This window comes from Topomyia yanbarensis, chromosome 3, assembly GCF_030247195.1.
Source record: "Topomyia yanbarensis strain Yona2022 chromosome 3, ASM3024719v1, whole genome shotgun sequence".
NCBI classification, from domain to species: domain Eukaryota; kingdom Metazoa; phylum Arthropoda; class Insecta; order Diptera; family Culicidae; genus Topomyia; species Topomyia yanbarensis.
Genome location: NC_080672.1, coordinates 137,339,645 through 137,363,838, shown reverse-complemented (window position 1 = coordinate 137,363,838; position 24,194 = coordinate 137,339,645). Strand labels below are relative to the sequence as shown.

Below are 24,194 nucleotides of genomic sequence, written 5' to 3'. Positions count from 1 at the left end.
TTTTCCAATATGTTTTGTCCAAATTTACCACTGAAGCTGTGGAAATACCACTGAAGCTGTGGAAATACCACTGAAACATGTTCGTGTGCACAATTTTCCGACCAGAAATTTAATTAAAAATGAATTAAATATGCTTTTCTCTTATATTTCCAAATTCCATGGTGGGGCAATATCGCACAAAAAACTTTTTTACACCACTCTCATGCACATGGTTAACTCATAACTCAATTTCTATTCCTATCCTACATGCATAGTGTAGATCTTTGTGGTAATCTAAAAATAACAACAAATAGATAATACTGTGCTTCCTCCCCTAGTAAGTTTCTCCTGATAATACGCGTGTTACATTTCATGACATGTATAATTGCCTACGCACACCGGATATAGTGAATAGTGATCGATAATGAATGTCAATCCTTCAGAAAATAACAGCGCTTGGTTGCAACACATCGTATAATTCCACAACCCGTTATACCAAATCCAAATGTTTGCTTTGGAGGAGTGGATCATTTAATTATTATGAAAACTACTATCAATTCTAATGTAAAGATAAACAATCATGCGTCCCTGCTTTCCATCGTTTCGATGGAGACGCAGGGTAATTGAATTCAATGTTCCTCAAAAGATGTCAAACACCCACAAAGCAATATTTTTTTATATAATCAAACTCCGTTCAATTTATTGATACCAGTAAAGACACAAAAAATCACAAATATATACTTAACAGTTCCTAAAACCGTTTAAATGCCCTTGAGAAGTGCAAATAAACTACATTGTCAATCGAGGCAGATTCGGCTTTTTGCCACCGCTACCGAAAATAGAAATCGGGCACGTTTCCGCAATTCAAAAGATATCTTCCAATCTCTATCGATTCAATTTCTGTTCCTCAGCAAAACAGCGAAACAGATAAAAATAAATCATGCCGACCTCCTACGCAACATCAGCATCCATAGTTAGTAAATGTGGAAAAAGGAAAAGATAGGATAGAACGACAGAATCATTGGGCGCCTATTTATCCTTCGAAAAAGGTAGCGAAAAGTCTGAGTTGATATTTTCTAATGTTCTGTTTCGACAGACTTTGCAGTTGATTATTAGCGTAAAGGACCATCATGGGGGACAGTGCCACCATCCACCCACGGTGTGCATACTAAAAATAAATGGTCAACAATGCACCGACAAATTAGGTTCCATTTGCGGGATGTCTGTTGCTGCTGCGATGCAATAAACCACGAGGATTACGTAATATACTTCTTCGACGGGGGCGAGAAATCACTTTCGCAATAAATGAAAGAATGCCTCCAGTTTGTCGAAGGCGCTCGAGGGTATTCAATATCATTCACAGAATTCATTATGCAACCATCAGGCTCTAGAATAATACGCACATTGCTTTCTGATGACGTCGGAGCTTTCTGGACTGTCATTCTATTTCGCGTCTAGTGGCGTTTTTTGCGATTTACGGTTTTTGTGTCCTTTTTGAATTAATATCGCAAATGGTTCAGCTGCGGGGATATGTATAGATGATCAGTGAATATTGAAAGCGAGAAAAAAATCTATGCAAACATATTTTGCTAGCGATGCTGATTTCTGATTAGGCCGAACTCGGTTCCGTGCGAGTACTATTAGCCAGAGTTAAAAATAATCGAAGCTCTTTTTTGATGGCTGAAAATGAACCTGACGCGACTCGCGGTGAATAGGAAAAATATTCATTCAAATATCCATCCTATTCATTCAGTTGAATATCGTACAATATATTCATTTCACTAATAATCTAGGAAAATGTTTTCAAATGCCTGTAAAGCATATGAAACAACAATCATCATCGCTTACACTGTGACAAGGTCTACTTTGATGCGTTTGATTCGTTGCTGCACGGTCGCTTCGTGTAATAATCGGAGACGAATGAAAATCTGCATGGATGAATGGGCGGTTTGTTTGTTTGACGTTTTCAGCTGCGTCACTGAATATTGAAAATGAATGCGGCTGAATATGATCAATTTTCATTCAATGAATTTGAATATTTTTAACTCTGCTATTAGCACTCGTGTAATACTGTATACTGTCCGTATTGGTTATTATCTCGGACTAGCCAATCCCGGGCCTGCTGAATGCATATTCAATGCGGAGTTGTCTTTGGCATCTAAAAATCAAGCAATGTGCTTGATTTCATTCCTTGTTTTAATATTGAACATATTTTAAATGTAGAGGGAAGCCTTTAAAGATAACTTTAATTGGTTTTTGCATTATTAAAAATCATGTGTAGGATTCCATCAGAAAATGAATTTGTACTTTTTTAATATACAGTGAGTTGGCCGAAATAAACTTTCTATTTTGATGGAAAATTTTCCAGCGCCATCCCGACGTATAGTTATTGATTAGCGCTTTCAACTTCGGTTTCCACCCACACAACAGGGACACCCCGTCTACACAACCCGTCAAAAGTTTATATTCGCTTTAATAAGTATTGCAACACTGTCCGAAAAGTTTAGCATCACCTGGGAAAGGATAAATTCATTCTATTGTATCTCGAAATCCTTATGTAAATTTGCTCTCGTTAGTAGGGGAGACCGGGGTTAGTTGGCGGTGCTTTCAGTTTTAATTTTTTTTAGTGTTTTGGTTTAGGTAGATCGAGCAAAATAGAACACGTTGCCTCGAAGGGCGGACTGTTGGCAATATCTCTGGATTTTTTCAAAGCGTTTGTTGAATTGTATGTGTTTTTATATACAAAAATGTGTGACGCGGAAAACCTACCAACTTACCCCGGCCCTGGGGTAAGTTGGTGGTATGTATCAGGTGTTAGCTGTACGCCAGAAAATAAGCAATCTAATTGAAATTCAATTGCTTCCGGGGCCCCAATGTCGGATGTCTTTTTAATAAAAATGTATATTAACCGACATTTGCAACTCTTATTACCCGGCATTTCGATTTCGATAGCTGTTCCATATTCAAAAGCCAATTTTTGAGATTCTTCGGGCGATTGGTCGAAGTAAATGTTTCCTGCATTGACGAGACACACAAGAAAAAATGTCTCTTACTTTGGAGTGAATTCCAGAAATAAAAATATTCGATGACAATTTTTGCACTGCAAATAGTATTGCCAAATAGCACCGCCAACGTACCTCAACCGCATATTTTATAAAAAAAGTGATTAAAAAACAACTTTTGCTTGTGGATAGGTTTAACATTTATACGGATACTGAAAGCTTTATTCACGTACTACCGAAAAATATATTCATTCGTGGAATAGATATAAAATCATCTTAAGTAACACAAAATGTTTTAAATTTTGAAAATTTGCTTAGAATGTTCGAAACCTCTAACGCCCTCTGAAGGTGTCTTCAGAAAAATCATTCAAAAAGTCATACCCATGCGCTAGACGATTATATTAACTCGGATCTCTGTCAACACGTGGCGCTAGTGTAAATTTGAGATAATAATACACAACAAAAATATATGAATTTTATCGTTGACGCAGTTGCAAACATGACATAATTTAACAAACCGTAATTCACAAAATGACGGAGCATTACCGTATTTCGTTCAATTTTACTTGAAACATAGGGGGAAGTGGCGCAACTCGGACCTCTGGCCAATTCGGATCCCCAGCTGTTTGCCAGCTATGGTAATATTATGAAAAGCGTATATATCATTTTCATGGCTGTCGTGTAGCTCTGTTTTATTTCACAAAATTTTGCGGTTCTCGGTTTCCATGTGTGTGCGCTAGGGGCGAATATGTAATCCGAAAAACAAGATTTTTTGGCAACAACAGTTAATTAAATCAAGTGCATTATCGTGATTTTGGATCTGCCGGATAATATCTTTTATTGAATATCTAGTTTTGGACGAGACTATCAACTGTCTTTGTTTAATCGGTGTGTGAATAATAGAATATGGGTTGCTCCAATTCGGACCTTTTGCAGTATATACGATCTGATACGCGATCACGAAAAACCGTTTGAGAGGAAAGTGTGCGCAGTCGGTCGAGCTTTCAGGAAAACATAAGTTTTTGCAAATCGGTTGACTGATTTCAACGCTATAGCTTATAACCTGTTTTAGGTGATTTGGTTTGAGCTCTTATTTTTTATTGTATACTGGCTAATACCCATCGCGCGTATCTGCGACTTTCAACGAAATATGAGGAAAACACAATTTGGTCCGAAGTACCATCTGACGGGAAGATAATCTCCAACCAATAGCACACAAACACGCTCCAGAGCAAATGCCTCTTATTTATAAATTTTTACGGCAATCGGTTATGACGTTTGGAAGTCCATAAATCATATACATATAAACATTGACTTTTATATATCGTCGCTGTTGTGCTATCTTATGGCAAGCGCCATTTAGCACATTTCGAGAAAAACGATTTTTAAAGTTTGAAATTGAATATCTTCAAACTTATAAATGATAGAAACACTTTATAGAAGACAATTGATGCTTCTATCTATTCTGTATTAATCTCTCAAATATTACGAAGATCGGTTGACTCTGTTGCGAGTTGTTACTGAAAATGTAAACAAAAGTCGCACTCACACGTGTCATAGGTGTGTATTGATGACAAAATTTGTATGGCGTGTCATAATCGTGCATGGAAAATTTTCCATAGAAAAAAATGATCAATTATTAACTTTTATTCATATCTTTGGCTTCATTTGGTCTATGAACAATCGGTAAGATGCATTTTGGAGGAAATGAGTCAGGGAATCTAGAAAAAATAGTTATTTATGGTTACAGTGTTGCCAAATATGCTATGTTTTCAGTTGTAAATTTAAACTGCATCTTTTTCACAATTCGTGTGTTTTTGGTTTGAAAATGATTATGCCATTCTGTTTCTCAGACAGTTTTACATAGAAAAACATCCTATACATCAAGATAGCTTGCGCCAAACCCCAATCACAGCCATTTTAAACAAAAATCATAGAATTTCTCAGTACGTTTCTTACTATATCTTAGTACCCAAGCAGAATGTCAAAATTCTGAAAACGCCACTTTGTAGAGATTTTTCAGACAAGTAATGTTGCATATCTAACTCAGTTTACCCCAAAATGGCGTTTGTCATTTTGCACAACAGCGACGATATATAGATTTACCACGAAGTTTTAATTATCAAAGAAAACTTTTTATATCACAATACGAAATTTAGTGAAAATGAAATAGGAATAATTTAGGCCAAAATAGGAATTCATTTCTATCCCTAAAAATTGATAAGAAATGGATGGTCCGAATTGAAACAGGGGTAATTCGGCCATTCATGTACTTTTGCACAAAACCGTTTGTAGGGGAACATGGGGAGACTTGATCAGGTTTTCAGCTAAAACTGCATAAATCTCTAAAAAAGCCTTCAATCCCTTAAAAGTCATTGAGATATAATGTTATTGTGCGTCTTCATGATTTTTTTTGCAGAATTTTTAATTTAATTTTTAAAAAGTTACAAAAGTTTTTCTGTTGTCGTTTTTTTTTTGGTCAAGTCTCCCCACTGCGGGAGACTTGACCAAGACGTGGGGATACTTGACCAAGAGAATTTTGAAAAATCATAACGAAAAATAATGACATAAAACATACTGTAAATTATTTTTTTCCTTATTGTCGAGATCCCTAGGTAGCAGTAAAAAATATAAAAGGGTTGCATTTGATAAATTTCTTTAATGCATTATATAAATTTTTTAATGCATTTTTTGGGGATTAACTGTACTGCTTGCATTGCATGTTCACACGTCAGTCAGGAAATCAGTTCTACTATTGATAACTTTGTTTACTAATACTAAAATATAAATACTTAGGTTTAGGTGGGATTTTTTATGGCATGATTAACATTAACAGTAGATACCAAAGCATAATAAATACATATCAGGAATTTTGTATCTTTCTTCAGCTAAATTGCCACTTGGTCAAGTCTCCCCATAAAATCTTGGTCAAGTCTCCCCAACATTAGTTATTGCGTTCAATGTCATGCAAATTCTAGTAATAACTATTCCAATGTTCCAATTTCTGTAAAATCATTTAACTGCTTCACAAGGATTAAGATGGTATATTAGTACATTAATAGTAATTAGTAGTCGAGTAGATATGTCCATAAAAGTTTGATAAAAAATTACACCATTTAATGCAAATTTATTAATTAATTTATTAATATTAATTTTCTGCAAGGAAAGGATTTTTCATTCCAAACTTTTAAAATTACCTTAAGGGATCGAAACAAGTATAAGAATATTTTTGAAAAAAAATTAAGAATCGAATAGAAGACGCCATAGCCAAAAATAGAATTTTGCGCTTGGTCAAGTCTCCCCATGTTCCCCTACACAATACCGTAAAAGATTGGAAAATGCTGCCTTAGAAAAAAATGTGCGCAATTGATCAGGATTTCAGGAAAAAAAAAATGTATTTGTGAATCGGTTGACACACTCCAGTTCTACTAGGTCCGAATTGGTCCAGTTCCCGTTATACTTTGCATGGTCAATGACATAAAATTACAAATATTGCCATTCAGAACAAACGCTATATGTCACGTAAAATTATGTGATTTACGAAACTCAGCGTCATGTAAAGTTAAAATCAAACGTAAAACTAAGTCATTTTTGATGCTCGTATATGTAAGGTCAGGAGATGTAAATTTACACGATTTTTATAGGTGTGTAAGTAATTGGATAATATCGATGAGAGGGAGAGGTGACGATCTGCTTATGGGAGACATTGGGGGTCGATGGCTGCGGCGGTGATCACGATACTGTTGGGAATATGTGATGGCATCATCACAGTTCTTCGATGGCGGAGTGGTAAACGCACCCAACTAGAGACTGGGAGATCGCAGGTTCGATTCCTGCTTGAGAACTTTTCCCAGCGTTTCCAATATAGGTGAATTTTCACCGTTTTTTCATTCTCACCGTTCCGGTCATTCTTTCTCTGTCTGTTTTCCAGTGGACACGTTCATAAAAATCCTTACAAATAGGTGTCGTATAGAAAACGTTCGTAAAATATGGCATTTTTTCGTACATATGATGAATCATTCGTAGTCCTATGGAAAAATTTTCATTTTTATAATGAGGCTTTCATTAAAAATCAAGGAACGACTTTCGTTGGCTTAGTACGAATCTGTTTCATTAATCAAACGTATAGTCGAAAGTCTTTCAAATGTGCTCGTACATCTTTCGTCATATGAACCGTTTTTTCCCCAAAAAATCCTCAAAATAAGTATGCACACAAAATTCATATCGTTAAACGAATTTATTTGTAAATCTGCGACGAATAGGTTCACCCACGGATACGGGCATTTTTGTGCATTTTAAATAGTAAGGTTTGTCCATTTTACGACCTAATACCATGGCGACGTGATGAACGAAATTTTTCGTAAATTGAGCGAAATTTATCTTCGAAGACGAAACTACATTTTTGTAAATGAAACCAAATGTTTCTTTATTTTATTAAATGTTTATGTATAGCACGAATATGTCGTCAGTCGAACGATTTCATTTCATTCATTTTTTCATCCGAACTTTTAGGATCTATGTTTGACAACATCGATTTTTTTACAAATAAAGATATCGATCTAGCAAAATCGTTTTTTAATGCTTTTTACTACGAAAGATGTTTATAGCAATGCTATTAACGAAATAGATTGGTTTTTGACCCAAGAAATTTGTTTTGCGCTAATCGCGGTTTTTGCTAATGAACCTCCAAAATATTTATGCACAAAAAATAGTTACTACGAGAGCGCATCTAATTTTCGTAAACATTTTACGTAAATGTCACAAACCAAAAATATCACAATCTTTCTATTACTCAATAGTGGTGAGCACTTTGAAATTAAATCGATTTTTCCAGATCGATCGCTTTCATATAAAACATCGATTCGAACATCGATCTTAGGAGATCTATGAAAAAATATTTGAAAATTTTGTGCGATGAACAAAATAAAATCGTGCGAAATATTTGTGCTATACACAACCATTTTGTAAAATAACGAATCATTTCGTTTCATTCACGAAAAATAGTTGCTTCTTCGACGATAAATTTTGTGCAATGTACCCACACTAAATATTTGAATTTGAGAAAATGTTCGTTCATCAAGTCCCCATGTGTTAGAGCACAGAGAACAGACGTCCATCTTCAGCATTCAACTTGTGTAAAATCTCTAACGGTTTCGAAGGTAGTTGGGATATCCAAACCAGGTGCGCTACTGTCGTCATGTTTTTTGTGGCTGAGTTCGACAGAATTGACAGCAGTTATTCCTCTACCCAGTCAAACTAGTCCGGAACCGGTTCGGACTTGCAGCATGAATTCCAGCTCAAATGCATCAACCGATAGAGTCGGAATCGGTTGTTTTCTTTGAGCAAGATTCCATACTGAATCCATTCAGGATTTCGAACCGGTTCCGGAATGGATTTGACGGATAGTTGGGATAGGTTGGTGTGGCGGCGCTAGTGTTTATCGTATATTAATTCAAATGTTTACACACGTTTTTTTAAATATTTTTGTTCGATCATGGATATCTGTTCTCTGTGGTTAGGGTGTGAAATGAACGAAACCAACTATTTACAATGCAAAAAAATGCTTCGTTATTCAGAACGACGAATGAATTCGTGCATTATATAATGTGTTAGTAGTTATACTGGAAATCGGGCTTAAATGATACAACCGATCCCAACTCGTAATCGATTTCTTAATTTCAGTTGAAATTTTGGCTACAGTCAGCCGGAATCCCGATTCATATTCGAGATGGGTTTGACTGGGCTTGTTTTATTATTTTTATCTATATTAATTAGGAAGAATTTAAGAATTGCAAGAAGATAACTTAGGCGCATTGCGACAAAGTCCGGGGAACGATAGTCATCACTTTAAACTATTTTTTACCGAGTTTTGCATCAAAGATTTAGTTTCTGAGCCTTGTATGTTAATTATCTATATGTATCAAGCTAAGATTACCTAAAATTCTCGCGAATGGTGTTCGAGTAAAAATCCAAGCTTAGGCGATGGAAAAATTTATAATGCGTCTACATATTTGCAAGATATTTTATTAAATTATATTCAAAGGATAATCTTGTTAGGGGAACCTTGGGCTATTCGGACCTACGGTACTGGCAAAAATAAAGTGCACAGGTCTTAAATTAGTAGGGAAATTGTTATATTTTCAATACGCTGCTTTTTATAATATATGCCTATTCGGAGAAAATAATACATATTTTGTACATATCTGAATTCCTGAGCATTCAGCGATTAGTTATAATCGTTGTATTTTTGAAACAGTATATATCGGAAGGTAACAAAAATAAATTAAACACTCTGGAAAACAAACTTCAATTTTACAAAGACAACAACAAATTAATTAACCCATCGGTTTTCCGCTGGATGTAACCAATACAAACGTCATACTTTTTAAATCGTCATTGCATTGAGCACTGAAAGTGTTGACTAAAATTTTTCAAACAAATACGAAAACCTGAAAATTGTCTCGCAAGTGCGAAATCTCATTGTGAAAGATTGCGAGGACGGTCTCTCGTATAGAAAATAGCAGAAAAGTTCGGAGTGAGTCTTTCTGCTATTCGTTATGTATGGAAAAAGTTTCAACAACGCGGCAGTGTGGCCGATTAGGCCAGTCGTGGGAGGAACCGCTCGACTACACCGAGACAGGACGCTCTCATCGTGAGAGAAGTTCGCAAAAATTCAAAAATAACAAGCCGTGCCATCAATGAAAACTTGTCTCTAAACATATCTGTAAGAACCATTCGTGTACGATTGCAGGAAGAAGGACTTAGGAACAAATTTGCAGTCCGACGGCCATTTATCAAAAAAAGAAATAGAATCAAACAACTGGAATCCGCGAAATAACACGCGGATAAAGCCATTGCTTTCTGGAAAAAGGCTCTTTGGACTCATGAAAGCAATTTCTTTGGAAAACAGTAGCAGCGATCGAGAATATGGGTAGAACCAGGTGATGTTTTTTCTGGTCTGGACTGCAGACAAATACATTGAATAACCGTCAATATTTTGCTTTGTGCAGTTTTTTCTTGCCAAAATAGCACTATAAATGAATTTTCAACATTTCCGAAAAGCTATGTCTTTTAATACCAAATAATTTTTGCTATTCCATCCTTCCCGTAAATGTCTACCTTTCGCCTAAAACATCTGGTACTGTAACTGTGAAAATATTGTATGCATTGTCTAAACAAACTGAAAAATATTGTTGCGCACTGTATTCTTGCCAGTACTTTCTAAAAAACTGAATAATGAGATTCAGCTGTCAAAAATAACGTTTTAGAATAGTGATTCCCCGAATGTGTATGACAGTCAGAAAGATTTTCTGAGAAATCGACGAGGTCTGAATTACCCCACGGTGTTAATAGCCCCGGGCTCCCCTATAATTATAAAAATACAATCGAAGAGGTTATTGTGAGTAGCTTGATTGTAAAAATAATGCGCGAAAACTTTCCATTCTAGTTTGATCGATCAAGTGTGTTACGAAATATTCCAGATGCTTGTAAGCGATATCAAGTCATTGTGGAATCAATATTGCTTCGGATAAATGTTGGCACGTGTACACAATTTACGTCTCCGTAATGTTTGTTCGTGATGAGAAATTTGTTTTCTTGTTAAATCTAGATAACAAAACCTCTTTTTATTCGTAGTTCATTAAATTGAAATTTCGAGGCTTCTATCTCGTGCAGTCACGATACATTCCATTAGGTACGTAAATGTTGATTTATGGTTCGGTGAGGAGCTGATAGAAGTCCGATGAAGTCCTGTTGGTATGGCGTGTCTGTTGCAATTTGATAATCGAGTGCCGGAAATTGATTGTAACTATGCCCACAGAGATGAAACTTGGTAGCAACATTTTATTGTAGATTTATTGTTATTACATATAAAATCGAAGACGAGGATTTTTTTAAATGTTAAATAAAACGAATCAAAACTTAAAAATTTCTATCGTGTTTAACTTGGACCGCTCTGTCACTTAACCACCGCTGGTGCTGGTGAATCCAAACAAAATAGAATCGTCGTTTTAGATGCCAGTAAGACGAAGAACAAAAAGCGCTATATTGACGCATCAAAGAAACTTTTCCTGGTTGCATGATCGGTTGCCTTTAAATTACTTTGAATGGATTTCTTGATGAGAAATTATGTAAATTAGAGTCAGGACTACCGATGGCATAAACCGAAGCTATTGGGTCTCCCCCATTCGGTTCCAATTGTGGTAATTTAGTCATGCAATAAGAATTCATATCTATAGCATAATAAATGGGGGTTATTCAGTCAAATATTCATAGAAAATAACAATCCTTGTTTGCTGACTCAGTACGGTGCTGTGTTCCATGGCATTGGATGGCTGGAAAACTCTTCATCGGGTTCATGCAGTTGCATACACAACTAACGCTAATAGTCATGTGCTATTGCAGCTCAGCTGATAGGAGGTGGCACACGAGACACCAAGCACCACAGTGTCGCCCATTTCGTCGTTGCACATTTTCAAGTTCAACATACCGCCCTCTGATCCCTTACATCGACAATAACAGCTATCTATCTTGTGCTGTGCTGTGACGGGAAATCGATATGCGCTGCCCCACTGTTGTTTATGCAGTACGAATGCACCTACGACTGCCTGACGCGCTTTTGATGGATGGAAAAAAGAAACTTTTGTTGAACGCTATAAGAAAATGCATTGTTATGTGCTGCAGAAGATTAGAGGAAGCAAGTTCACCTATTTTCTTCGGACTCTTTTCCCGCGGGCATTGTAGAGTATTTATGCCTGGTAATTGCATGTGTACACTTAAATATAGAACAATAATCCTCAAAGCAAGAAAATAATCATTTGCACTGAAAACTAAGACCAGTGTTGCTATAACAGTGAATATCTGTATAACGCTGCCATCTGGTATTAGTATGTCACATTGAAATTAAAGTACTGCCGGATAGTTATGTAATTTTTTAATTATTTCTCTTAATTTTCATCTGTTTGAATTATCACATCATTGAAAATAGCAGAAATCGTTCAAACTTGTCTTTGTATTTATAATTAAACATGTCCCCATCTGACAAATATAATTTACCTAAAGAGGGAGTGTAGTTTGTGTTGCGGTTTCAGTTTGCATCGAAATTCTAGGGCGAAGAACACAGGTTGATACGTAGAGGTTAATTTGTGCTAGATGATCGGGAACATCACAATCGGTTGGAATATGTTCACGGTAAAAAAGCTTTACCCATTTTATGAAGACAAATTGCCCATTTTCGGGAATTATTCGAGCTGTCAAAAAATTGGTACTTTTTTGTTTCTAATAATCGGTACTTTTTATCAATTTCACAGTTACTCGATGAGGTAACGCCAATGGATATAGGGGAGAGTGGGGATAGATGAACCACGGGGATAGGTGAACCACAAAAGATATTACGTCACATTCTACCAATTTTAGTACAAACCTTATGCGTTTTGGTCTAGGGGCAAATCACTTGTGATGCATTTTTAAAAATCAGCGAAATTAAATGCATTTATTTCCATCAAAATAGAAATTCATAATACATTTTGCGTTGCGTGCAATGTCTTTTGAGTTGCGTGTAAGACGTCAAAACCCTACAAAAAAACTAGCCCTACATTCCACAAAACGTCGAACAAAGTGGATCGGCGTAAGACGTTTTTTGAACACTTTTCTGCGAGGGAGTGCAAAATTGCTGCAAAAATGGAAATTAAATGCATTTTTTCTAATTTGATGCAAATTTTTTTATACATTCCTAGAGTGATCTGCCCTTAGGTTTTGGTAGTTCTGTCGGTAAACTAACCTCACACGCATTTACGATAGCGTCAAGTGTTTGTTGTCACTTTTACAGATAATCAAAGTTTTTGTACATTAAAAGTTGTCTCAATTGACGCGTCGCGTTTTTTTGGAAAAAGTTTGTAGTGTCCCTTCTGTGAGACTAAACATCACAAAGTTTTTCGTTATTGTAAGTAGGTGCAAAATCTGTTATTTATATGAAAAATTTGCAAAGGTAAATATTTCCTGCCAGCTTAAATTAATTCAAATTTGCTTATGACATGTGGGGATACATGAACCACTTTTTGCGGGGATACATGAACCACTTTTAGGTTCAGATTTTTGTATTTTTTTGTTAAGGATTGTCAAAATAATGTGCAACTATAAACGCTAAACGAAAACAGGCTTGACTATGAGTGTAGCTATGAAGTCTGCGCTAATTTATAAACTTGAGAAGGGACATAGAGTACGTCGAGCAGGTAAAATATACAATAACTCGTACCCTACTTTAAGTCGTTACGTCAGAATCCTAAAAAGGACGAGAAACGTAGTTGGAAGCTAATTTTGGACAACAAGAGACATATATGACTGCTCACCTTTTTATTGTTTATAAATAAGATACGGATTGAGCGGTGTAGAAGCTTCTTTAAGAGGCTACGAATCAAATCAGCCTGAGTTCTTGCTGAATATATTTATAATGTTCCATCTGCAGGTAGGAAGTGTCTGTTTCCCCACCCGTGGGGATACTTGAGCCATTTGACATACTTAACAAAAATGCATACAATTTTGGTAACACATTACTTTTGTTTACAAATGGTATTGCATATAGTAAAGCAATGTTTGTTCTTTCATATTCATGCATATAGAATATTTTATTGCAAAAGGTCTAATACATATAACAATTAACAAAAAAGTGTTCATCTATCCCCACTCCCCCTATTGATCCTAATAATGGGTGAAAAATCCTTTAAGAATAATTTTAAGCTGCGAACTATGGTACCGGAACCTGCGAATTGTGAGCTCGTAGCGGAACCTGTGACGGAATCGGAACATTTCGACTATTCTAGGAAAACAACGGGAGTGTAAATTCCTGAGGATGTTGCAAATATGCAATTTTGACTGCTCTAGATGATCCAGCGAACAAAAAAAATCTATCTAATGACAAGTTTTATTTAGTTTTGTGGCTTTAGAATAGAACAGTGGCTCTACACTATCGAGATTCCTTTACTTTTATGAGGGACGTAGTATGAAATGTATGTTTTATAATGTTTTTTAAATTAGGGAAAAACTGTTTTCAGTATTCTGGGGCGATTATCATGGATGGGTATTTTTCGCGCATTTTGTTGTAACTGTTCTGCCAAAAATAATGGGTAAAACGTACTCAGGTTGACGTACAAGGTCTGTACTTAAAAATGGGTACAAGGACATTACCCATTAAATTGGGTATTCCACTTTTATTGAAAATGAGTAGTTTTCTACGCATTAATGGGTACTTTATTTTATCAGTATTTAAACTCGAAGATTGCGAGGCGTATCTATTATACTCTGAAGTATAATTAATTAATTAATTGTGAATACTTGGTTTTGTAAATCATTATGAAGTGTAAAAGTGGTTATTTAGTACATTGTAGCTTATAAAATCAATATCGTTAATGAATAAAAGCAATACGAGTAATCTTTAGTGGCTTCCTTGAGGCCCTCCCCCTCTTTACCATCCTTTTGGAGCCGCCTATGTAATAATCGACAATGGTCTTCTATTGGTGGCAGGTTTAAAGGACTAAATTGAAGTACAGCATATCGTATTAATCAATCCTTTGGTTCCCCGTTGCTTGATACGGGCACCAGACGATGTTGGAAATTGCTACTGTGAGCTGACCAATGGGTAATATAATCCTGTGAAATACAAAGGATCCCGGAATTAGTTGGAAATGTTGCAAATAAAAGCCAGCGGACGAATTGCTTTGCCAGCGGTAGCTGAGAAGCGATGGGAGTACGTTATAGCCTTATCGTTGCACAATAATGCAAAGCACGTAAAACCTCAAAAACTAATTTCAATATTTATCATCAAAAGCGTTTTTATTTCTGATCCAACACAGTTATATATCCATCCCACAAATATATTTGTCATATTTTTTTCAACTTTTACAGCACCATGTTAAAATGTTTGGTTTTGATCTCATTTAGTTAATTTTTGACTGATTTGGATTGAACCATTTTTTAAAGATTTGGAATTTAGTCCAGTTTCTGTGTTCCTATTAGCCTTCGAATCCATTGACCGGTTCCGGAATTATTCTGAATTTCCGTAGAGTATATTCGGTATCCAAGTGGGTTGACGAACGAGTTTGGAAGAAGCATTTCATAAAGGTCAATAGATTTTTTTTTAATTTTGCAGGACAGTTTTACATTTAATATTTTACATTGATCCTTCACAATGGATATGAATGGGACCAATCTTGGCCACCAGAAAACTGTTCCGGGAGAACCTTAGAAAATGTATGTAGCTAATTGTCGATAATTCCAGCTTTTTGGACTCATAGATTCATACGAAATATATAAAATGAATGAAAGCAAAATTTCAGAAGGAGAGTCATCAGGAGGGGATGATTATGGAAATCATAAACATTGGAAAATAAACAAATAATTATTGATAGCTAGTATACAACAAAAAAACAACCAAAACATTGTAGAAAGCATTATCATAATGGGTGGTTAAAATAATGGAGAAAATAACAACATAAATATACTAATTTATCAATACAACATAAAATACAAGCATATACACATTTATCGATATAACAGAAGCATTTTTACTGATATTGAACAGGTAAGTATGGTAAAGGGGTAGGCTAAATCGAGTCCCACAATATGTAATATATTTAAATAACTATGACTAAATGTCACAATAATTACATCATCATGGAGAGGAGGAGGAACCACCTGAGCCCCCTTGGAAATGTATTGGATGCGGAGAGTGGGAATATTAGCTCCCCATTATAAAAATACGTGGAAATGGGCGGGCTCATCTCCCCACCCATTGGGGAATCTCTATATGTAATGTCTTGCTTCACAACTTGAAATAGGATTTTGTCATTGAATTGTGAGTCTTTATAATGCCCGTCGAATGCGCGTAAGTGTATCTGCTTACGGGTCTCCCCTTTTGGCCATTAAGACAGTGACAGGCTGAATATGACAATAATGTGAATTCTAATTTATTCTAGAGAGACTGTCCATTGCTATTCGTTGTTTCCTTGCCACAATGGGTACTAGCTCATATTATCATCATTATACGAAATGCGTAGCTCTTCAAGTCAACAGCTACAGCTCCCTCAACCTAGGATTGGCCTTTCCGGTGCCGGTTCTGGATGGAATAAAATGGGGACAAGATGGCTGTTTTCTTTAACCACAAAACAGTGAAATACATCATCAGTATGGGTGTCATTTAAAAGGGACAGGTGGTCTGCAAAAGCCGGAAATTGATGATTGACGCCATTTTGAAAACTACGATGGCGGTTTCCGGTAACCACAAAACAGTGAAAACCATAATCGATATGGGTATCATTTGAAAGGGGGTGGTCAGAAGAAAATATGAATTAATTTTTGACGCCATCTTCAGAACCAAGATGGCGGCTTTCTGTTAAAACAGTGAAAACCATAATCGATAATGGTGTCATTTTAAAGCGGTTGATCAGCAGACGACGGAAATTGGTGATTGATCCCATTTTGAAAATCATTATGGCGGTTTTCGGTTACTACTCCAAGTAGCATTTAAAGTTTTATAGTACACTACAAGTGTAATCAAAATTTTAAAAGGGTCTCCAACAGTGTCTTAAAACCTCAATTGTTACAAGGGATAAAACAGTGAAACCCCTCATCAATATGGGTCAGTGGCGTAGCCAGAAATTTGGTTTGGAGTGTATTTTGATGAAAATCGTAAATTTTTCGAAAATTGCTAAAATTTAGTATGAGTTTGATAAATTATTTAAAATTCAGAAACATAAGTATCTATTAGATGTCGTTGCAGTCTTAAAACAAGAAGAATCAGCATAAAACAGTTTCCAAATCTCTATATATTATTTTCTTCTATAATATGTCAACGAAGTCAAAGATTGCGATCCTTTAAATTGGGATAAATGTTCGAACAAAATTTCAGCATTCAAGATCACCTAATTTAATAATACTTGTCTTTGAAGGTTTGATGGCTTCTAGAAGTTTTCCAATATAAAACAGCGCATACTCTGATGTAATAATTTTAGTGATTAATCCTCATAGAGGTAACTATGGAAAATTAACTCTTCAAAGATAGTAAGAGACTTGCTGCCTTCAGTAAAGTTGTTGATAATGTCATTTTAAACAATTTTGTTCAAAATATGAAGGCTTAATGAGTGCGGCATATCGAGATATAAATGAACATGCTATATTATGTTTAAAACAATCATTGCGAGTTGAGAACACAAAACCTATAACTAAATTTGTTATGGAATTTGCGTTTCGACTTCATCTCATCAGAATCTGACACTAACTTAGTGACAGGACTAAGCTAGCGCCGAATTGATGCTTGCTCCAACAAACGGAAACACCCTTTGTGTGTCTGGGCAAACCCCTTGTCCGTTTGATATTCGGAAAAAAATTTAAAGCTAGTTTTTTTAAATGTATCTTTTTTGTAAGCTTCGGAGACTCATACCTTGAATGCAATGTTATGTTTATTAACCGCAGAAGAGATTTATCAAATACAGTAATATAAGAATAACTTGCTGTAAAGATTTTCTAATACTATATTTCGATACTATGAATAGTCGACAAAGTTGTTTTAAATAGCATTTTCGAAAACTTTGCTGGAGACATTAAGTCTCGACCCAAATTTGCTTGAAGAGTAAATTCCCTATAATTACTTCTAGGAGGATTAACTGCCAACATTATTTTATGAGAAGATGAAAAGTTTTACGTTTTGAAATTCGCAATGTTACTTAACATTGAAATTTGGCAGTTTCAAATGAATGTGATCGTGACCGTTAAAAATTTATCCATAAGCATTGATTTTACTTTTCTTTATTATTCAAGCTCACAACTTGACAACGAGTCCTAGTACCTGGCACACGAAATTTTAGTACGCCATTCAACTCAGCACTCAAATATACACCATTAATAACCACTAACTTGACATATATTGAAATATTAATTCCAATCCTGCTTAGAGGCTATTCATATAGTTTATAATCCATCAAAAATCAAATGCTCATAAAAAACGAAGCTGACCTGCTAGAGACAAACTGTAAATAAATGGCGTTATCATCAACTTCCAAAAAGTTTCCGAAAGATTATTTTTGTTATTAACCATATTGTATTTTTGTCTAAACTCCTATTTTTTTCTAAGCTTCCTATTCGAAAAATTGTTTTTAATTCATATTTTGGAGCATCTTTCCAAAAATGAGCTCATAATAATTCAGACTGTTATTTTAAAGTTAAAATTGAAGTAATTTGACATCTATAGGATTTCGGCTAAGACATAAGTTACAAGATCCCCTTCCCACAATTTTGCAAAAGTCCTCATGACGCTTTAAACACGGTTCTCAATATAGTGATCGAAGAATATGTTTCCAAAAATATTTTGTGGAATATTTAATTAAATTCGTCAGTATCAATTAATATTCTCAATCCAATTTATTTTGGTTTGGGGGGGGGGGGGGGGTTAACCCCCAAAACCCCCCTGGCTGATATAGGTGTCATTTGAAAGGGGGCGATAAGTAGAAGACTGAAATGGACCATTGAAGCTATTTTGAAAACCAAGATAGCGAATTTCGGTAAACACAAAATAGTGAAAACCATCATCAAAATGGATGTCACTTGAATGCGAGTAGTGAGAATAAAAAAAATTAAAATGATTATTGATGCATTTTTGAAAACCAAGATGGCGGCTTCCGGTTATGTACCACAAAACAGTGAAAACCTGCATCAATAATGGTGTCACTGTAAAGAGGGTGATTGACGCCATTTTGAAAACTAATATTACGGATTCGGTTACCACAAAAAGGAACAACCATCATCAATATGGGTATCATTTGAAAGGGGATGGTCAGGAGAAAACAGCAATTAATTTTAGACGCCGTTTTCAATATGGCCAATACCATAGCGGCTTTCGGTTACCACATAACAGTGAAAAGCATAATCAATAATAGTTTTATTTTTAAGCGGTCAGCAGACGACGGAAATTGGTGATTGATCCCATTTTGAAAATCCAGATGACGTTTTTCGGTTACCTCTCTCAGATTCCGAATACCCGCTTTTCTTCTGTTGTATTTATGTTAAAGACACTGCAGATTTTTGAATGAAGTGCCATTAATTCTGATTAATTTTAACGTAACGAAAACCGGACTATGAACAAAAACCAGTTGTTTTATAATTGTGTCCAATTTCCTCTCGTTCCGCTTGTATAGTGCTTTTGCTGGTGGAGATTATTGTTTTTTTGTGAATTTCATTTACGGTTTCCGCTATGCTATTACCAAACTGTTTTTTGTTCGTGAACTTTACAACTTTTTCAATATTACTCATAAACCAAATGTTGATTCGTGATTATATTCATAATTCCACATTGTTTACGGTGCAACTATACGAAGTGCCTGATTCATGATTTATTACATATTGATCGTGGTTTTGAATTAGATCACAAAACTATAACAGTATTGATGTTTTCTCATGATCTCGTGAAACTCGGAATGTGAAATATCATAACATAAACATACATTTACACTTTCATTATTTAGTTTATGAAATATGTAATTTTGTGCATGATTTAATATATTTATTTGAAATTTTTATGTGAAGTATTTCAAGAAACTTTGGATTTGGATTTATTTTTGTTCCATGGACTGTTTCATAGTTGCTTATGACCAGCTGCTTGCGACCAATCATAGGTAAGAGAACGATGTGTCTAGTAGTCCTAACATCACAACAAAATTATTTCGTTATAGCATTAGCCATTTACATAGGCTGTCAATCGCAACTTAAAACTAACTAATTTTCATTCAAATATGTCATATTATGTATTCAATGGGTACGAAAATGAAGAGACACTCCGAATAGATGTTCTTAATTTTAAGCCTAAAACGTTACACTGGGGTACAAATATACCCCTCGCCATTTTTGGAGCCATATGAAAACGAGAATTCGGCATTTACCGACCAGGGACCCTAACCATAATTCAATTTCGTGTTCATAGTAAGAGTAGGAAAAGATAGTTATGCCAGTTTGATTTTGGCCTTCGTGGAAGCTGATGTCAAAGTTGGCGTGGGGTACATTTGTATCCTAGTGTACCGTTGCCGTTAGCATTTCGCATTATCAGTGAAAATGTGACTCGTGACAATACCAGTAGTTTTACTACGAAATTAACTATTAGCATTATGTAATCGTTTTTAATAATTTATTCTACTAATTAATTTTAAAGTAGAAAAAAAATCGTCGTTTTTTTCATCTACGCTGATTTTATCTTAAATCAATTCTCAAATGGAAGGAATAATATATAGTTAGGAGTTGCACCATCCCCGTTGGGCCACCATCACACTGGCATTCGCTTCATCCATCGCGCATACCGAAATAAGATGAGGGATTTTAGACGCACTCCTCCTTTTTCACCATTATAGTTGTTAATATTTATAGCTTGATAGGATGTACTGGTTATTTAGCACTTCACTGGTGAAAAAAACATAAACATAAATTTTAATAAGTCGTTCATAATTGAGGAACATTTTTTAAACTAAGTATCATATGGTGTATGACAGACACAGTAGGATACGGAAAGATAGACATATTTCTTATGGGAGCACAAAGCAGAATGTCGTTAAATTGTATAGCCTTTGGCTACTTTTTTATTATCGCAATATTGTGATGTACCAACTCGAGAAGCGTTTCACTCTGCCCTTGTCCTATGTTCATCTTTTAATGCCGCATGTTCAACTTACCCATGCCGGGTGTCCGTCTTTCCCATCCCAGTTTTGAAATAACGATTTTGTGCCTCTTTTTCACAACCATTTTAACATCTTTCTGTTTAAAATTTTATAAGGTAGTGTAAGTAAAAGTTATTATATTGATGGAATATGATCTTATATTAGGGTTTGCGTATAATTTGCGAGCAATGCATCAATGGATGAGACGAACTTGCTATCTGATATTGGGATGCCCGTCTCAGGTACAGTTCCGTTATAATAAACATTCAACGTGCTCTACATTGTCAACGCAACAGCGACAAGACATGAACATCCAACCATGACTATGAATTGCGGCACTGATAATATAAATTCGTAGATATTATGAAATTGAACCTGAAATACACGAATTCATTCGTCGTTTTCTGCAACAAAGTATTTCCTGCATTGTAAATAGTAGGTTTCGTTCATTTCATGAACAAGAATGGCCGCTTGGTGAACGAAAGCTTTCGTAAATTCTACATATTTGGTATACACTGCACGAATGTTATTATTGATATCGACATTATTTTTCGTGACTGAAACGAGATGTTTTGTTTGTTTTAATAAACGTTTGTGTATATTACGACCGATTTCGTTAGTTTCACGAATTCATTTTGTTCATCATAGAAAAGTTTTCGTATTTATAGCATATTATTTTTGTCATTCGATCTTTTGGGATCGATGTTTGACAACACCGATTTTTTTGAATTTAAAAAAATCGATCTGGCCAAATCGATTTTATTGTGGTATGAAGAAATGGTCGTTTGATGAACGAAAGTTTTCGTAAATGCTACTTATGTAGTGTACATTGCACGATTGTTGTCGTTGGTAACGACATCATTTTGGTAAATGAAACGAAATGATTCGTTTGTTTTAATAAATGTTGCGTATAATACGGACGATTTTGTTGGTTCGATTTCATTTCGTTTATCTTAGAAAAGTTTTCGCATTTATTACCATATTTTTTCAATCGTTCTTTTAGGATCACAACAATGATCCATGACAACAATTTTTTTTTAAATTTTTTTAACTGGCGAAATCGATTTTATTTGAACCTGCTCATCTCTATTGAGGACTAGAAAGATTGTGGTGTAAAGTAATGGCCACTTGAAAATGGAATGGAACGAAATGTTTCGTTTATTTTAATAAACGGTTGTGTATATTACGAACGATTTTGTTAGTCGCACGAATTCATTTCGTTCATCTTAGAAAAGTTTTCGTATTTAATAGCATATTATTTTTACATTGCTCCAGCAGAGAAAAACTCAAGCTTCTTCATACAAAACCAACGAGTTCGCGATGGCTCAACTGGATCCGTACTGCTCCGGATTATGGATCAACTGGAAGCGAAAGAGGTTATGGAAATCTTCCTGAAACCGGAGGACACGGATACGGTTACTAAATAGTCAGACCGAGATCGTCGTGATGATCAACAATTATTGACCCATATTCTACCTCGTTGACGGTTTAACGAATGATGCTCGTAAATATTACGAAGACTTTCGTATATTGCAGAGAACAATTCGTTTGCCCAATGAAGCCGTTTCGTAATAAGCCAACGAAAGTCGTTTCATGGTTTTCACGAAAAACTGTTAATAAAAAATAAAAGTGTTTCAATTGAACTACGAATGATTCATCATATGTACGAAAAAATTCGTATATTTTATGAAAATTGTCTGTACGAATCTAATTCGTAGCGATTTACGAATATATTCTATCAGTGGGTATATTCAACCATTTCCTCCATGAATTGGAGAAAAACAAAAAAACAATTCCTCGTTATAATTTGTTGATGATGAAATATACCCAAACTATTAGAATATATTAATATGTACTCAATAAACACGAATCATTACCCTGAAAAAGCAAATTCTAGGAATTGAACTGCGATTGGCGGAGGCATGATCCCTTGAGACAGTGATTCTCAACCTGGGGTCTGCAGCAACCCAGAGAGTTTTCTAAGGGGTCCATGGTACGAAAAAGGTTGAGAACCGCTGCCTTGAGGCACTAAAAAGCTGAAAATAAGAAAACAAACACGAAAATGTATACTCGATTTAAAAGAACGCGTATCTGGGTCACATCCGGAAAATACATGGAATCGTTTTCCGCATTCGATAGAAGCTTACCTCCTCTGCCCAGAACAAATCACGCGCATATCGGTCGCATGGCGAAATTAACTGCAGACAGTAAACGTAATGCCGGACACACCAATACTAATAAAAGTGCCTCGGTTTAGTGCAAATGAAAATGTGCAATTTTGGCAACCTATTTCGTAATCACCTGACGATATGATATGGGAAGTAAAAACCAAAAAAAAACTGATCGCTCACCTGGAGATTCCACTCTTTTGGCAAAGACATTTTTCATAGATTGATGTTGCGAATTTTCCGTTTTTAAAACTTGGTTTCATTGGATTTGTCTGTGGAGTGACGGCTGATGCTAAAAACTTGCAGCTGGCACCCAACTTTGCCGTTTTGGTCGTACACGTTTTTCAATCCGTCAGACGCCCGAATGTATGCAACTTTCAACCTCGTTTGCGTGAACGATTACCGTGAGATTGTAAAATTAATCTATTTTAATTGAATTATACCCTAACGTTTTGGGTTTTCACTGAAGAGGAAATTGATTTTCCCTTCCCTTCAGTCGTCGGCCCGAAGAAGGAACATCATGTTTTATTCACACTGACTGGTACGCCCGAACCGATTCGATCCCGATTACTTTTGCTTAACGCGAGCTGAACGAACAATTCTAGTTGTAAAACTACACTAATTGTATTGCCTAGATAAATTTGGTCTAGTTTATCCTATATAATAGGAAAATTGCGTCTTATTGCTGAGTACTCCAACTTTCTGACGTCTCCCGATTTTGGCCTCCCGTTGGTTCTGTTTTATTATCGATTTTTCGCGAATGGCTTCACGTTTTCACTTGAGCTAAAATTTCGTGCCAACGAACTTAAATTTTCCGACTTTATAAAAAAAACTCGACTCAACCGCACGGCTGGCAAAACAACGTTATTATTGCGCTGGTCGGCCTAGGGAATAGATTCCCTTTCAGGAAAAACCTTAGGCGACAGATAACTGATAGGTTTCTTTGTATTCTTCTTATGAATGAGGGGATGTTTGATAGCGAGGCAGCACTGACGATAGCAGAAATGAAAATGGCTCGATCGATGGGGGTTGTTCAGCTTTTGAGGTTTTTTTTTCCGAGCGAGAAGAAGTGACAGGATTTTCCCGGCCCGCTCTGACTCACAGTTGTTATCATAAAATGTACCGACTGACGAACATGCGCAACTTCGTTGTTGTTGTCGACATTGGGGCATTATGGCAAGGCTCGACATGTGGGTACCATAATTTTCGTGGTAAATAATTATTAATATTGTAAAATATATTAACATTTGAGAGTGTCATGAATTGACGAACTTATTACGCCTACCAATGCCTTATTTTATCTTTGATTGTGATATTAACGAGATATTCATAGGTGTAATGTTGGTCTTGTTGTACTA

The 24,194-nt window shown here is 35.6% G+C and overlaps 1 protein-coding gene across 1 annotated transcript in view; it reads right to left on the bottom strand.

Moving 5' to 3' along the window:
• The window catches only part of LOC131691175 (uncharacterized), a 66,250-nt gene extending 42,394 nt beyond the window's left edge, over positions 1–23,856 (bottom strand). The window contains exon 1 of the mRNA XM_058977377.1: positions 23,020–23,856. Within this exon, the coding sequence (XP_058833360.1) occupies positions 23,020–23,049 (30 nt within the window). The 5' untranslated portion in view covers positions 23,050–23,856. The remainder of the gene's footprint in view (positions 1–23,019) is intronic.
• Between the last annotated feature and the right edge of the window lie 338 nt (positions 23,857–24,194).